The sequence below is a fragment of the Bos mutus genome, chromosome 5, assembly GCF_027580195.1.
Source record: "Bos mutus isolate GX-2022 chromosome 5, NWIPB_WYAK_1.1, whole genome shotgun sequence".
Classification (NCBI taxonomy): Eukaryota; Metazoa; Chordata; class Mammalia; order Artiodactyla; family Bovidae; genus Bos; species Bos mutus.
In genome coordinates, this window is record NC_091621.1 from 77,089,920 (window position 1) to 77,107,769 (window position 17,850).

The following is a 17,850-nucleotide window of genomic DNA, read 5'->3' on the forward strand; positions in this document are numbered from 1 at the left end:
CTGGTACCAGAATAGCTGAGGACTCAGAGAGAAAAGCCGGAGCATGAGAGGACCATGTCAGCAACCTTCATGGGATCCCCGAGCTATCTGAGACTTTAAAACAGGGCACCAACATGAGAGATAGGGGAAAATATAGGCAAAGAGCTCATCAAATGCAGAACATTACTCTTCTGTTGAGAAGGAAAATCCTTCTGTTGTGAACAGTCAGACTGTATTTCACAGCTGCGTATCTCTTAAAACTTTCCTTTTGTTCCACCTCACCTCAAAACCTCCCATCCACACAGCTAAACTCATCTTACGATTAAACCTAAGAACTGAAAGAAAACGACATCACCAAGTTATATACCATGGAGGGGCTGTGGGTCACATATTATATCACCTATGGGCTCTGAGCCCATATGCAACCAGCCCGTCTTTCTCATTCCCCACTTCCCCCCACCCCCACCCAGGGCCTTGGCATTCCTTCTAACACCAACTTTCAAGAAAGAATAGTTTACACTCACTGTTTTGTCTCTGGGTCACATTTTAACTCATTGAAAGTAGACTTCTGTCCTTACTACCACAATGAAACTAGTCTGGTAAAGTTCTCCTATATGCCATAGTCAATACACTCTCCATCTCACTGACAACTCTATACATTCAGTACTGCTGGCTCCTGTTTTCTCCTCAAAAATGTCTGATCATTTCCCCTTCCAGGACACCATTCTCTTAGTTTTACCATCTCTGATTATTTGTTCTGTCTCCTCTCGTTGGCGTCATTCTCTCCCGTCTGCCTCAAGTACAGTGCTTCTTAGAGTTCTGTTTACCTCCTGCTATTTTCCTCCTCTGCCTCCTCTCCCTCAGAGATTTCATCTACTGCCTCAGCTGTAATTATCAAGAATAAACCGAAAAGCCCATCTCTCTCTCTTGAGCTACAGACCCACAGAGTTATTAACAGCTTTCTTAATAGCTTCAATGGGACACCCAAGGGGGCAGCTTCAAAGCTGCGTAATCCAAACTGAACTCACAGTCACCACCATTTGTCAACATTTCCTGGATTCCAGGGACAAAGCAGATCATGAATAAATAATGGCGCCTGTGGCAAATTATAAGCATTTAAATTTATATAAAAAAATAATTAAAAACCTACATCAGCTGAACATGATATCCACAGTCATGATACACAATGATATTTTGGTTTTTAGTCTCTGCCATATAGTCTCATTTATGAGTGTAGTCATTCAATGAGGTTACCTGCTAATTCAACCTAAACTCATCACCTCTAAGCTAGGTTACGAAAACCTTTTCATTCTACGTCTGAAATAACCCTGAAATCTATCCGCTCCCTCCTCTCCATCAGTGCTGCTTCCCTTGATCTAGACACCCACCATCTTCTGCTGAACTACCAGTCTCTGAAACATTTTAAAGGTACAGCCTGCAAGTCTTTAGTTGGTAAAAACAATTTAATGTGTTGAAACCAGCATTCTGAAACAGAAAACTTCAGGATGCATTCCATACAATACAGGTAAATACTGTTGCATGACTCTCATTTCTTTATGTGTACATCCACATCTTTGTATTCTTCTCCATGTGGTCAAAACATTTGAAAGCACCTAAGCTAACAGATTTCTTTGCCTATCATCTTTCACCTCCAATCCATCTACTTTACTACTTTCACAATTACACAGCCATGCCAGTCCTCCACTTCAGGCTTTTAACGGCTCTTCATCATTCTCGGGGCTTCCCTGGTGGCTCAGACGGTAAAGAATCTGCCTGCAATGTGGGACACTGAGGTTCAGTCCCTGGGTTGGGAAGATCCCCTGGAGAAGGGAACAGCAACCCACTCCAGTATTCTTGCCTGGAGAATCCCATGGACAGAGGAGCCTGGCGGGCTACCATCCATGGGGTCGCAAAGGGTTGGACACAACTGAGTGACTAACACAATAACAACAACGTTATTCTGGAGTACTGTCTACAGACTCTTTAGAGGAAAAGCAAAGTCCTTTGTGATCTCACCTTTACATATATCAGCTTCTGCCGACACACCTCAAGACAGCAGCCTGTATTTCGGCAGTTCAATTTACAGGTAATTTCTCAAAAGTGCCCATTTCACTCTGGTTTTGGGCAGAACAAGAGAGTCCCTCTACCTAGAATGCAATCTCTCCACTCAACTGCATAAGTAATGCTATTCAATGATCAACAGCCACCCAACCTTACCACATTTTTCTAAGATATTTTCCTTGTCGAAGCCCATCTTCGTGTCTAAAGATCTGGCCATTCTCTTCTTTGTGCTACTCCTTGTACAGATCTCTATTACAGCACATTTATCATTACTCATCACACTCCTTTATCAATAACACCTACTCTGATTTAAGCTGTTTCATATACATTAAATCATTTAATCCTCTCACAATCACCATACTAAATATTATCTTCATTTTAAAGATGGAGAAATTGAGGTCTAACAAGCAAATAATTTACTGGTGGAATCAGAATTCAAATCCATATCTGCCTGGCTTGAATATCCCTCTTCCGACCCTCCTCTGGCCACAGAGAACTCTTGAGGAACCTGGTACAGGTGTGATGTGCCCTCAGCACAAAGCAAGTACTCAGCAAGGTCTGCTGAATAAACGGAAACAGATCCCAGTAGTCTCAGTGAGGATCCCACTTGAATTTTGTAAAAACATCACCTTGAAGTCTTTGTCACAATTTAAAGAGTTTTAAAATGAGTTCTGTCTAAATTCCACAAAATCAGTTTCGACAGGGGAGACCTGGCTTGCGCTGAATGTCATTTGTCAATACTTGACAAATGGAATATTTGTCAACTGGGGATACATTTCATGTTAGAACATTAGTCAGTAGTTGTGTACTTTGAAGAAACAACAGGCTATTTAGCCTAAGGTTTCTAGGCTCAGGAATATATATGTGGGGGCTCAAGTATTCTCAGGCTGTGTTTTAAGGAAGCTCTTAAAGTCACTGAGAGACTGGTAGAAAATTATGCAAGAAAAAAAATGGGAAATTTTAAACATGTGTTAACGTGCAGAAGGGGCTTCCCAGGTAGCTCAGTGGTAAAGAACCCACCTGCCAATGCAGGAGACGCGGGTTCAGTTCTTGGGTTGGGAAGATCCCCTGGAGAAGGAAATGGCAACCCACTCCAGTATTCCTGCCAGGGAAAGCTCATGTAAAGAGGAGCCTGGTGGGCTACAGTCCATGGGGTTGCAAAAAAGTCAGATACGACTTAGTGACTAAACAACAAACGTTCAGAAATTCTTAAGTTTAGACCACTAATTTCCACATATTGAAACTGAGAATTTCCTAACCTTAGTTTTCAAAAAACAATATTCCTTTCTGATGCTTTGCTAAATGTTTCTGTGAAGGTTTTTGAACATAAGAAAACTACTATCTTTAAGAAATGATTAAATGTAAAATTTAAGAAATCTCAAGTACAAATAACTAATATCAATAACTTGCTTCTTAATAAGAAAGCACTGGTCGTAAGTGAACCTCACACATAATGAAAAGGAAAAGAACATTAAAAATTCTCCCTTATCTACCTGCAGTGTGGGAGACCTGGGTTCGATCCCTGGGTTGGGAAGATCTCCTGGAGAATACCCACTCCAGTATTCTGGCCTGAAGAATTCCATGGACTGTATAATCCACGGGGTCACCAAGAGTTGGGCATGACTGAGCAAGCTTCACTTTCACACTTTCAAGACTAATAATGTTATTTTAAAAAAGAAAATTCTACCTTAAGAGTAATACAAGGTTTTCATCATACTTACAACAATCCAGTTCATCTGATTTGTCACTGCAATCCAAATTATGATCACATTTCTTGTGTTTTCCAATGCATTGACCATTGGCACAGCGGAACTGATCAATTAAACAGAGTACTGTGGAGGGAAAAAATGTAAATAGTTTTCTTAGTTTTGCTATTGTGTAAAGTCTGGCAGAAGTCAAAGAGAACATTCTGGGCACACATGAAAAATCAGACTTAGAGAAAACTTACAAATAGTTCTCTGGGGATTTCAACTGAGAGACAGAAAAGAGAAGAAAAAGCAATCTAGCAAGAAACTTCCTATTTTGTCCTTTATAAATTCCATCTTTCACTAACAATTCTGTTAAGGATTGAAAGAATTCTACATGCATTTCTAGACACTAAAGATTTCCAGAGAATATTTTTGTTGTGGTTGTTTTATATTCTGTTAAAAGTTAGTGGATGAGAAGAAAACATGAAATTACTTTATGTTGTTAATAAATATGTCATGTGTGTGTGCTTAGTCATTCAGTCATGTCCAGCTTTTTGCGACCCCATGGACTGTACCCCACCATGCTCCTCTGTTCATGGAATTCTCCAGGCAAGAATACTGGAGTGGGTAGCTATTCCCTTCTCCAGGGGATCTTCCCGACCCAGGGATCAAACCCAAGTCTGCTGCATTGGCGGGTTCTTTACCAGCTGAGCTACCAGGGAAGCCCCATTCAGAGCTCACTGCAAACAAGGACCATTTTTACATACTGAAGGGCTAATCTTTTGGTGTCATTTCTCAACTGCAAAGCTTATTAATGTGTATAAATCTTACACACATTAAGAAAATTAAGACAATTTAGAACATGCTACTATGTTTAGAAATAATAAAGTCAAGCACACTTGAAAAACCCCAAATCTACCACTGAATGAGCCAAAGCAAAACTCTGAATTTCAAACAACTTAATGGAAAAGGGAAATCTGTAACCAGGCCTAGGAATTGCGGATACCTTCACAGTTCTTCTCATCTGACTTATCCTGGCAGTTCGCGTCTCCGTTGCATCGCAGGGCACCATCGATACACTGTCCACTGGCGCACTGGAACTGGGACTCTGAGCACACAGGACAATTGAGTTCATCACTGTGGTCTTCACATTCAGTAAACCCATCACACCGCCAAGCCACAGGGATACAGTCAATTTCTCCCGTGAAACAAGTAAACTGCTGAGGAGAACATGTTGGGGGTTCTTCAAATGAATAGGGGGAGGGGAACGAAAAACACAGTCATGTCACACAGAGGCACTGACATTTACACCTGAGTGAAGCCCATTTCATGATAACATATACAAAACACTTTATAACACATAAAATCTATAACTTATCTTACCGAATCGGAAAAGAGATAAAATTTTTACACTACTTCACTGAGATTCATTAACTTACAAAACTATAAGGCAGAAAGAAGTTTTCTTATATAATTTAAGTAGGAGTACTGAATTTCCAATGTTATAATCTCACACATAACCCAGGAATTACCATTATAATCATCCACCTTCAAATATTTTAAAGTTATATTAGAATTCATAACTTTTCCAGCCCTGAGGTTCCCAAAGAATGATCTACGAACCCCTGGGGGTTCCTGACCTGCGACCTCTTTCCAGGGAACTGACAGACAGTATTTTACAACAACACTAATATATCACTTGCCTTTCTCACTACACGTGCACTGATGCCAAGGAAGGTAAAACCCTTGGCACCTAAGTAGACTCGGGGCAAGGGCCCCAGACTGTACCAGTAGTCACCGCATTCTACATAGTCATATACCATACATACACTCAGCGGTGGGGGGTGGGGGTGGGGCAGTTTCATTCAAGAATGTTCTTGACGAATCAGTAAAAAATACTAATTACATTAAAATCAATTCTGAGTACACATCTCCTCAAAACTGTTTGACAAAATGGAAAACATGTACAAAGCTTGGGCTGCATACCTCAACATGAAGGTTTCCAAAGCGAAAAACTTTGAGCTGTAAACGCAACCCAAAACGTGACACCCTTTTAATGTGAAAGAACGAGTGGCAGATAAACTATTGATATTTGCACTTGGGTATTTTGTGGGAAGTTTTTAAAAAATGAACCAGTGATTTCAAACAATAGCAAACCACAACGTACTTGTGTGGCAAATTAGACAGCACTGGAACTTTCTATCAGAAATTGTAATTTTAGAAGACCTGTATCCAACACTGTTAGCTTGATGGAGTCCTAGTACTTAAATATTCTTATGAGGAGATTGGTGGTAATATTAATGTGATTGTTTTGATACTGTATAATGAAGTGCATCAAAACCTGATGATGTGGGAATTTCTAAATGGAATTCTAGTATTTCCAAATGACCAAGATGCATAAGGTTACAAAACAGTGCATGGATAAAATACCCATTCACGGTACAAAATAACTAATGGGATTTCAATATGAGAGACTATAATAGTGAACTGATATGGTTTCAAGTTCCACAATGCAACTAACACTATAGAAAACTATCATATGTCAAAATTTGGTGTAGAATTCATTATGCATATACATAATTATTTGAAAAGGCTATTTAATTATAGCCCTCCAGTTTCCAACTACTTATCTTTGAGGCCAAAATTCTTCATACAGTTCAATGAAGCTACAATACTACAACAGACTGAATGCAGAAGTAGACAAGAGAATCCAGCTCAACACTCAAAAGATTTTTTAAAATGTAAAAACAATGCTATATTTCTCACTAAAATTATTTTGCTTTAGAAAATACCATCAGTTTTCTTAAGAGTTTTAACTTGAGAACATGTAATGCTTTATTAATATTTTTAACAAGTATTTTTTAAAGTTCTTGGTTTCAAATCCTACCACAGTAAACATAGATTAGATATACACAATCTACACAAACAAAAGCTCTCCTCAAAAATTTTTTAAAATGTAAAAATATGGTGAGACCAGTTTGAAAACACATTCAGACTGGCAGAAGTACAAAATGAGATGATGGGGAGGTAACACAGGCTCAAATGAAAACACATCTTGAGAAGGGCAAGCAGAGAAATTCAGATTGTGTATTTCATTTGCCTCCACTGTAAAATCTGAGCTTCCCAGGTGGAATTAGTGGTTAAGAACCTGTCTGCCAATGCAGGAGGCATAAGAGATGTAGGTCTGATCCCTGGGTCAGTAAGTTCCCCTGGAGGAGGGCATGGCAACCCACTCCAGTATTCTTGCCTGGAGAATCCCAGACAGAGGAACCTAGCAGGCTACACAATTCATGGGGTTGCAAAGAGTCAGACATGACTGAGGCATGCATGCATGCATGTAAAATCTACATTAAATCACAAGAAAAATCTTGTATATAAATTCAAGATTTATTGAATTGACAATTCACTGCAGTTTCACTCTTAATAATAAAAACTGAAAACAATTAATATGTCCCTGAACACAAGAATAATAAAACTATGGCTTATTTGTATTGATACAATGAAACACACTATACAGCAACAAAAAGAAAACCACAGACTGTGGCACTCCACTCACTATAAAGATGAATCTCAAAATATCACAGTAAGCAAGAGAATCCAGACATAGAGTACATACATCATGATTCCTTATGTAAATTATGTTCAAAAATAAGTAAAGCTAAACCATGGAGATGAAAACTACTCCAGGAAGAGAACTGGCTGCCAAGACGCAGGGAACTATTCTTAGTGACAATACTGTATGTTTTGATCTGGGTGGGCTTCCCTGAGAGCTCAGTTGGTAGAGAATCTGCCTGCAATGCAGGAGACCTTAATTTGATTCCTGGTTCGGGAAGATCCATTGGAGAAGGGATAGGTTACCCGCTCCAGTATCCTGGCCTGGAGAATTCAATGGACTGTACAGTCCATGGAGTTGCAAAGAGTCAGACATGACTGAGTGACTTTTACTTTACTTCACTTGAAACGGGTGCTGGTAACACCACTTTACACATCTGTTAAAGTACACTGACTATTCAGTTAATACATACATTAAAAACAATCACTAAATATGAAGAAAAAAAATATTGGTCTTTTAAAAGACATTTTCTAAATGAAAGGTGATATCACTGATTCAGTTTTATCTGTGTCTACATAAAGGCGTATTTTTCTAAGATTTGCCTTACTGGAGCAATAATCTAGCATTCTGACATGGAAACACTTGCTTTTTTCTTTTTTTTTCTTGTTTAAATTATGGCCCTGTGGCATCACATGGTAAAGAATCTGCCAGCAAGGCGGAAGAACCAGGTTCAATCCCTGGGTCAGGAAGATCCCCGGAGAAGGGAATGGCTACCCTCTCCAGTATTCTTGCCTGGGAAATCCCATGGACAGAGGAGCCTGGTGGTCTACAGTCCTTGGGGTCAGAAAGAGTTGGACACAACTCAGCAACTAAAACACACTTTAAGCAACTAGATTCCATTTTGGGGGCTTCCCTTATGGCTCAGCAGGTAAAGAATCTGCCTGCAATACAGGAGACCAGGGTTTGATCCCTGGATCAGGAAGATCCTCTGGAGGAGGAAATGGCTACCCACCCCAGTATTCTTGCTTGAAAAAAAATCTCATGGACGTGGAGCCTGGCAGGCTACAATCCAAAGGGTCATAAAGAGTTGAACACAACTGAGCAACTAAGCACACACAAAATACATGTAACAAGTTTACCATTTTAACCATTTTTAAATGTACCGATCAGTGCATTAAATATATTTACATCATTGCGTAATACCTGCTATTCTGGGGACAGATATTTCAAGAACCAGAGCTTAACTTTCCCTGTGCACAAGGCTGATCTCCCCAACTAAACTGCATTCTCTGTGTCAAAGATCTTCACGTCTCCCGCGATCCAGACAGAGATCCTCATAGCTACTACTCACTACATGTTATTTTTTTTTAAAAACTTGAAAGTTAGAAGAATATTCTTATAATACCATCTTATCAATAATTTTCATATTTGAGTGTAAACCCTTTCAATCTTTTTTCAGAGATTTATTTTTTATGTAGTTTTCATGACACAATAAAACACCATTTTAATATTTTTTTCCACTTGCGCCAACTTTGGGCTACATTTTTACATCAGTTTACGATCATAATTTTTAACAGCTACATAAGCTCAGTTATTTTATTAAATCATTTTCCTATCATTAGAAATTGTTTTAAAATTCCCGCCACTGTAGAAAACAGTCCTTTTCCTTTGGTTGAATTCAAATAGAATTATCACCAGCAGGAGAATTTCTAAATTAAGGGAATAAATATTATAATGCATTTGATGCTACCATACTATGCTTTAACAAAAGGATACACCTTTGCTGTGGTCCTATGAGTAACTGAACCAATTTCACTACAACATTACTACTATTCAGTTCAGTTCAGTTGCTCAGTCGTGTCTGACTCTTTGCGACCCCATGAATCGCAGCACGCCAAGCCTCCCTGTCAATCACCAACTCCCAGAGTTCACCCAAACCCATCGAGTCGGTGATGCCATCCAGGCATCTCATCCTCTGTCGTCCCCTTCTCCTCCTGCCCCCAATCCCTCCCAGCATCAGAGTACTTTCCAATGAGTCAACTCTTTGCCAAAGTACTGAGGTGGCCAAAGTACTGGAGCCTCAGCTTCAGCATCATTCCTTCCAAATAACACCCAGGACTCATCTCCTTTAGAATGGACTGACTGGATCTCCTTGCAGTCCAAGGGACTCTCAAGAGTCTTCTCCAGCACCACAGTTCAAAAGCATCAATTCTTCGGCCCTCAGCTTTCTTCACAGTCCAACTCTCACATCCATACATGACCACAGGAAAAACCATAGCCTTGACTAGACGGATCTTTGTTGGCAAAGTAATGTCTCTGCTTTTGAATATGCTATCTAGGTTGGTCTTAACTTTCCTTCCAAGGAGTAAGCGTCTTTTAATTTCATGGCTGCAGTCACCATCTGCAGTGATTTTGAAGCCCTCCAAAAATAAAGTCTGACACTGTTTCCACTGTTTCCCCATCTATTTCCCATGAAGTGATGGGACCAGATGCCATGATCTTCGTTTTCTGAATGTTGAGCTTTAAGCCAACTTCTTCACTCTCCACTTTCACCTTCATCAAGAGGCTCTTTAGTTCCTCTTCACTTTCTGCCATAAGGGTGGTGTCATCTGCATATCTGAGGCTACTGATATTTCTCCTGGCAATCTTGATTCCAGCTTGTGCTTCTTCCAGCCCAGCGTTTCTCATGATGTACTCTGAATAGAAGTTAAATAAGCAGGGTGACAATATGTAGCCTTGATGTACTCCTTTTCCTATTTGAAACCAGTCTGTTGTTCCATGTCCAGTTCTAACTGTTGCTTTCTGACCTGCATATAGGTTTCTCAAGAGGCAGGTCAGGTGGTCTGGTATTCCCATCTCTTTCAGAATTTTCCACAGTTTATTGTGATCCACACAGTAAAAGGCTTTGGCATAGTCAATAAAGCAGAAATAGATGTTTTTCTGGAACTCTCTTGCTTTTTCCATGATCCAGCGGATGTTGGCAATTTGATCTCTGGTTCCTCTGCCTTTTCTAAAACCAGCTTGAACATCTGGAAGTTCACGGTTCACGTATTGCTGAAGCCTGGCTTGGAGAATTTTGAGCATTACTTTACTAGCATGTGAGATGAGTGCAATTGTGCGGTAGTTTGGACATTCTTTGGCACTGCCTTTCTTTGGGATTGAAATGAAAACTGACCTTTTTCAGTCCTGTGGCCACTGCTGAGTTTTCCAAATTGGCTGGCATATTGAGGGCAGCACTTTCACAGCATCATCTTTCAGGATGTGAAATAGCTCAACTGGAATTCCATCATCTCCACTAGCTTTGTTCGCAGTGATGCTTTCTAAGGCCCACTTGACTTCACATTCTAGGATGTCTGCCTCTAGGTGAGTGATGACACCATCATGATTATCTGGGTCGTGAAGATCTTTTTTGTACAGTTCTTCTGTGTATTCTTGCCACCTCTTCTTAGTATCTTCTGCTTCTGTTAGGTCCATACCATTTCTGTCCTTTATCGAGCCCATCTTTGCATGAAATGTTCCCTTGGTATCTCTGATTTTCTTGAAGAGATCTCTAGTCGTTCCCATTCTGTTGTTTTCCTCCATTTCTTTGCATTGATCGCTGAGGAAGGCTTTCTTATCTCTTCTTGCTACTCTTTGGAACTCTGCATTCAGATGCTCATATCTTTCCTTTTCTCCTTTGCTTTTCGCTTCTCTTCTTTTCTCAGCTATTTGTAAGGCCTCCCCAGACAGCCATTTTGCTTTTTTGCACTTCTTTTCCATGGGGATGGTCTTGATCCCTGTCTCCTGTACAATGTCACGAACCTCCATCCACAGTTCATCAGGCACTCTATCAGATCTAGTCCCTTAAATCTATTTCTCACTTCCACTGTATAATCATAAGGGATTTGATTTAGGTCATACCTGAATGGTCTAGTGGTTTTCCCTACTTTCTTCAATTTCAGTCTGAATTTGGCAATAAGGAGCTCATGATCTGAGCCACAGTCAGCTCCCGGTCTTGTTTCTGCTGACTGTATCGAGCTTCTCCATCTTTGGCTGCAAAGAATATAATCAATCTGATTCCGGTGTTGACCATCTGGTGATGTCCATGTGTAGAGCCTTTGTTGTTGGAAGAGGGTGTTTGCTATGATCAGTGCGTTCTCTCGGCAAAACTCTATTAGCCTTTGCCCTGCTTCATTCTGTATTCCAAGGCCAAATTTGCCTGTTATTCCAGGTGTTTCTTGACTTCCTACTTTTGCATTCCAGTCCCCTATAATGAAAAGGACATCTTTTTTGGGTGTTAGTTCTAAAAGGTCTTGTAGGTCTTCATAGAACCGTTCAACTTTAGCTTCTTTAGCGTTACTGTTTGGGGCACAGACTTGGATTACCGTGATATTGAATGGTTTGCCTTGGAAATGAACAGAAATCATTCTGTTGTTTTTGAGACTGCATCCAAGTACTATATTTTGGACTCTTTTGTTGACCATGATGTCTACTCCATTTCTTCTGAGGGATTCCTGCCCGCACTAGTAGATATAATGGTCATCTGAGTTAAATTCACCCATTCCAGTCCACTTCAGTTCGCTGATCCCTAGAATGTCGACGTTCACTCTTGCCATCTCCTGTTTGACCACTTCCAATTTGCCTTGATTCATGGACCTGACATTCCAGGTTCCTGTGCAATATTGCTCTTTACAGCATCGGACCTTGCTTCTATCACCAGTCACATCTACAACTGGGTGCTGTTTTGCTTTGGCTCCATCACTTCATTCTTTCTGGAATTATTTCTCCACTGATCTCCAATAGCATATTGGGCACCTAATCACCTGGGGAGTTCATCTTTCAGTGTCCTATCTTTTTGCCTTTTTGTACTGTTCATGGGGTTCTCAAGGCAAGAACACTGAAGTGGTTTGCCATTCCCTTCTCCAGTGGACCACATTCTGTCAGACCTCTCACCATGACCTGCCCGTCTTGGCCCCAGTGATACCTTAAAAAAATTTTTTTTCTTTTTTTATTGGCTAGATAAGTAAGAGAAACAGCAGGCAACTGCTAATAGATCCAAACAGAAGAGTGTTCTTTTCACTGGAGACATTCGCAACAATGACACATAAACTGACAGAATTCAGCAGATTAAGATTACAGGAGGTGGAATTAATTCTTGTTACCCTTTGAGGGAGCAAAAACTACTCTGTTATTAAGAAATACACTCATTTACAGTTACGAGTTTCCCCCCAAAAGGGCTCTTCTGCCTTAGGCCCAGGGTCAGGTTACACCTATCTCTTGTCATGATGAATTTTATCTTAGAATACCCCAAAGCCTAGGATAGTGCAGATGTATGAAATACAAGGGACCAATCAAGTTAGGAGAAAGCAATTTCACTGTCAAAGAATGCTAGACTAAGTTTTGGAACATGTGACTGGAATTACACTTTTAGAAGAAAATAACAACGTATTTACCTCCACATAATAGCTCATCCTGAAGAAGAACCAAGTGCATGGGGCAAGAACACCTTGTAGTACCATCTCCCTTTACAAGACAGATATGTGAACAGCCACCATTATCCTGAGCACAAGGGTGCTGTCCTGCAAGAAAAGAGGAAAGAGAAGAGAATGAGAGAGAGAAAAAAGAAAGGGAAAAGAATAGCAAGGGAGGGAGGGAGTAAGAAAAGCCCAGCCAAAATCAATTATTTATGAGTTAACAAGAAAATCAAATTCAAAATTCTTTTGGACTTTATTTCCACTGAATATAATTACTCACACCATCTCTACACAATCTACAAGAAAACAAGGACAATTTAAGACACAAAGTATTTATATAGCCACTGTCTTTACATATTTATACATAAAATATTTTAAAGTATTTAAAGTAAGGTAATTGTACAGCTCATGTTAATTTTTGTAAGAAAAGCTGATTATTCAGAGTAAAAAAAATTGCTGGGGAGAATGCTAAAACCTGGATCTTATTCTGTTTAAAATATAAAAATTCTTCTAAAGATTTTTTAACTCAGAAATTCTATCTTTCTGAGAGACATGGTGATTTTGCTCAAAAAGTGTATTCTAAGGAGGAGTCTGCTAAAAATTAAGAGCTGTTAGAAGAAAAAACAAGTTCACATGAATTCAACCACTCAGAGACCATCAAAATTATTTGCTTGGTCAACCGCAAAAGAACTTGCAATATTACAAACGTCTGATTTCTTCCTACTTGGGTTAACTAAATAAATACACTGTCAGGCACATTTCAAAGTCTGCCTCATAAGTTATATTTAATGAAATCATTGCTTTGACTTTTCTACTTAGCTCACGTCAAAAGCAACTTGACAGCTATCATCCCAGAATACCAACATCAAATGTGGCCACCCGTTTATTATCTGACTCTGTCAGTAACACATCAGTCCTGCTTCAGGGTGTGTTGACAGATGGAGAGAGTCAGCTATGCACAAACGAGCAGAGGTGTCACACTACAGAGATGTTCCAAAGCAGACATCAGTCCTCCTATCAGAATCTACAACCTATACAGCAGTGTTTTTCAACCTTTTAATTCCAAGAGACTCTTGATAAACAATCTCCTTTTCTTTAATGTTTTTAGAAACTTTATTTGAAAAATAAAGTTTTTCTAAATATAAACCATATTTAAGTGTTGACCTATAAAAAAGATACTCCCCCTGAAATCCTGAAAACATCCATAGATTTTCTGCCATAAAAAGCTCATGTATCAACTGAATACTTAGCCATTACATCATCTCTACCTTATTTCTATTAAACACTCAGCATGAATTACACATCATAACATAGAATGACAATTCTAACTATTAAATCTCAAATACCTCTGATTAACTTCTAAGTTCATGAACAGTGACAACACAATAGAGACTTGAACAAGCTATGGTGTTCTCATTCCTGTTTCCTTCTTAAATACTCCAATTTGACTGGAAAACATTGTGCTGAGAAGTTCAGGAGTGAATACTTCTCTCACTAGTCCTCCATTTTCACATCTGCATTCCTGATATAACTGTGTAAGACCTACAGTAGTGATTGCTGGGAGGGTACATCTGATGAGAGATATAACAGTATTATGTTAATAGAGTTAATAGTATTAATTACTGTTAATGTTAACTTATTAATAATGTTGATACTAACTAAAATATTAATACTAACTCTAATATTAATACTATATTAATAGAGTTAATAGTATTATATGAACACATATTAACTAAGCCAAGATGACTAGTCATTTTTAAGTTTTCAATAATTTATGGCCACTTTCCTAAGCTGTGAATTGAAAAACTTAACCAAAAGGGGAAAAAGCAAGCACTTATTAAGCATAGTCTTCTCTAAGTTTATACACTAATTTTTAGTTTGTTTTGTTTTTGCCAAAGAATAGGTTTATTTTCATAACTATATTCATCATTATATAAATGTTAACTTCTGCTTCTGTTGAAACCATGGGGATGTACGTGAAACAAAAGAAATATTAATACAGGCTTTACACCAGTATTCTTGAAACGTTGAAGGAGAGAAAGAGAAAACATGAAAAGCAAGTCCTTGCTGTTCCTGGGTGGGGAGATTTTTGAAAAGGAGACACACCGTTTCTTTCTCTAACTCTTGTTTTATAGGGAAAACAAGTTTAATATGAAAAAATTTCCAGGCGAGTCTAAGGTTTTAAAGACATGAAGACTTTTTAAAAACGGCAAAACTACAAGTGTATGAAAATCTTAAAATAGAAGACACACAACATCTTAATTTTTGTCCCTTCTAATAACAAACATGAATCTTGGGACTAGCAATACATCATCAGCACTTACTATATTCCTGAAGATTCAGCTCCTTTACCGCGTGAATGTCACTAAGCTGGGCAATTCGAGCCTGGACTTTGGTTCTACCCTCTCGACCTGTCATGTCAATTTTTTCAATCATTTGCTGCTGCTTATCGATCCAGTACAGCCAGTTTTCAAACACAGTCAGTCCCACAGGCTGTAGAATGTTGGTGTCTTCTAATACTATTCGGTTGGCCCCTTGGAAAGGAGAATGTTCAACAGAAATGATTCATGTGGTCAAGTCATACATTCAACAGCTATTGACTGAAAACCCGTTAAGATTCTGAAGTACTGAGAAGGAAAATATAAGCTCTTCAGCAAAAAACTTAAAAATTTTTCTCAGAAGAAAAGATATATACATACCAGATAACAGACTAGACATTTAAGTGCAATCAAGAGCAAATAAGTGTCCAATACACACTAAATACTGAGTTCACAGAAATGTAGAAAAGAACTTTAGAGCCATTTCCAAAAAAAATTTTTTAAACCAGTCCATTTTTTTCCAATTAAATCTTATGAGGATTTCTAATACATAAAACATACAAAACAATGCTTCTCTATATGAAGCAGTGATGGTACGCAGAGCACTTTGTGTTGTTGGCCACCCACACCTGCTGAGCACACTCAAGGCATCTGTGGAGAACAACAGCCTCACTTACTCAGCCACTCAGAACACTGGAAAAGACTCATACATTACCTGGTTCAAGCTTCGCCTCAAAATAAGTATTTCTAAAATACCCCAGACACAAAGCCAGCCAGATTCTGGAAAGGCAACCAATTCTGTTAATGAACTATGAGAAAGTTTTTTCACACCATATGCTGAAATCTGTGCCCCACTCCTCACCACCCCAGTTGCTTCGCCCTCATTCAAATAGAAAACATACATCCATTCGTTCCCTCTTCCTCCTAGTCATCCTTCAAATATCTACAGAACTTTTCCCTGGTTGTTCATTGATGAGTTCAATCAAAGAAAGATACTAGCTTAATACTCTGGAAATATCAGGGGAAGTTCCAGGAAAGAGCCAAGCATAAAGCTAGGCTTAATCAATGGAGAAAGGTGGAGACATACATATGAGAAGGCACTAAGTCAACACTCAGATCCAAGGAGAGTTATATACAAGTCTACTTACGCGCCCTCCTAAAAATCTACTAAAATGACAGTGAACAATTAAGGCATAAGTAGGCATAAGGAAAAATAGGACATAAGAGTAGAAAAGCAATATAAAATTTACAAGCTGGATAAGAGACAAGCAACAGATCTAGAATATTAATTTCCTATGAACCTCTTTTCAAGTAGCTAGTAGAGTATGCAATCTCTCAGGGAAAAGGAATGAACCAAAGAAACAGAAACTAGGAAACAGCAGGTTCAGCACAAAGACTAGCAAGTATATCCCCAGAATAACAGTGAAAGGAGGCTGGCCTAGAGCAAGCCAATCCAGACTGACTGAAACAGAATGATAAAGAGGTATGTCTTCAGTGAAACAGAAAAAAAAAAGAAGAAGAAGAAGGAGAAGATGGACTCGTTGCTGCATCTGCATATAATGAAACAATATTTAAATTAGACAAGAATAATTTCAGAGAGGAAAAAAGCTGCAGAAAGAAATGAAGGTGATGGCTATATTTCCATACCCATAAATAACAAATAATTATGAGCTTAAAATTATGATTTAATTTTTTTAAAAAAATCATAGTTTTAAAGTTGAATGGGATAATTTTTTAGCTGGGTGGATGACAGAAAAGTTCATATGGGTATTTTAGTGATATATGGGTATTTTAGTGATATATGGTTTAAGACAACAAATCCTCGTCTTCCACCAAAAAAAGTCAAATTGTGATGTCTAAAATTTAAACATCAAGAAGCAGCTGTTTTAAATCAGATATTTTAAAATGACTCTTGATTAAACCATCAGAGATGCCTCTAAGAGTAGGACTAACAGGAAGAAGGAGCAGAGCAGTAAACTTGGATTTTATTACAAGTCAAGTGGAATCACTTGATTTCCACATTTACATGTATTATTTTAATAAAAATTAAAATTAAATTTAAAACAGCAGCAGAAAGAATCATTTAGGGAAAAAAAAAAAAAAAAAGATGAGTTGTTGGTAGTGTAAGGATGGCCTCAACTGAACAACTGGGGAAAATGAGGAGAGGTCAACAGTGTTGCTGGAGGATCCAAGATCTACTCTGAAAGCAGATAAAAAACACCGGAACCAGCAATGAAAAAACATACTTATTCAACAGACTAAAGCATATACTAAATCTACTCTAGCATAAAAGACTCCAGGTAGAAAGATAACCCATGACAAAAGTATAGGCTCATCTGTGACTATATAAAAGGGGTTAAAAAAAAAAAAAGAAGAAAACCCTACCAACATTAAATCAACCTTTTTCAGAAAACAGGAAAAAAGGAAATGTTTCTTTTTATGAGGCCAATGTAACCTTGATGGCAAAACTCCAACAAGTGCATTATATTAGTAAGAAAGGAAAATCATGGGGTAATCTTTCTCATGAACACAAATGTAAACATCTTAAACAAAACCAAATCAAATTCAGCAATATAAAAAAAGGATAATGTATCAGACCAAGTTTGATTTATTCTACAAAACTAACAAGAGTTCAGTTCAGTCGCTCAGTTGTGTCCAACTCTTTGCAACCCCATGGACTACAGCATGTCAGGCTTCCCTCTCCATCACCAACTCCCGGAGCTTGCTCAAACTCATGTCCATAGTCAGGGATGCCATCCAACCATCTCATCCTCTGTCATGCCCTTCTCCTTTTGCCT

The 17,850-nt window shown here is 38.6% G+C and overlaps 1 protein-coding gene across 4 annotated transcripts in view; it reads right to left on the reverse strand.

Moving 5' to 3' along the window:
- LRP6 (LDL receptor related protein 6) overlaps positions 1-17,850 on the reverse strand; it is a 178,694-nt gene that overhangs the window by 12,182 nt on the left and 148,662 nt on the right. For 2 of the 4 annotated variants that reach the window (XM_005890037.2, XM_070371106.1), the window contains 4 exons: positions 15,059-15,268; positions 12,714-12,839; positions 4,735-4,836; positions 3,762-3,872 (listed from right to left, as the gene is read on the reverse strand). In XM_005890037.2, the coding sequence (XP_005890099.1) occupies positions 3,762-3,872; positions 4,735-4,836; positions 12,714-12,839; positions 15,059-15,268 (549 nt within the window). Of the gene's footprint in view, positions 1-3,761; positions 3,873-4,734; positions 4,972-12,713; positions 12,840-15,058; positions 15,269-17,850 lie in introns of all 4 variants that reach the window. The other 2 variants (XM_005890036.3, XM_070371104.1) reach the window with 1 other exon arrangement.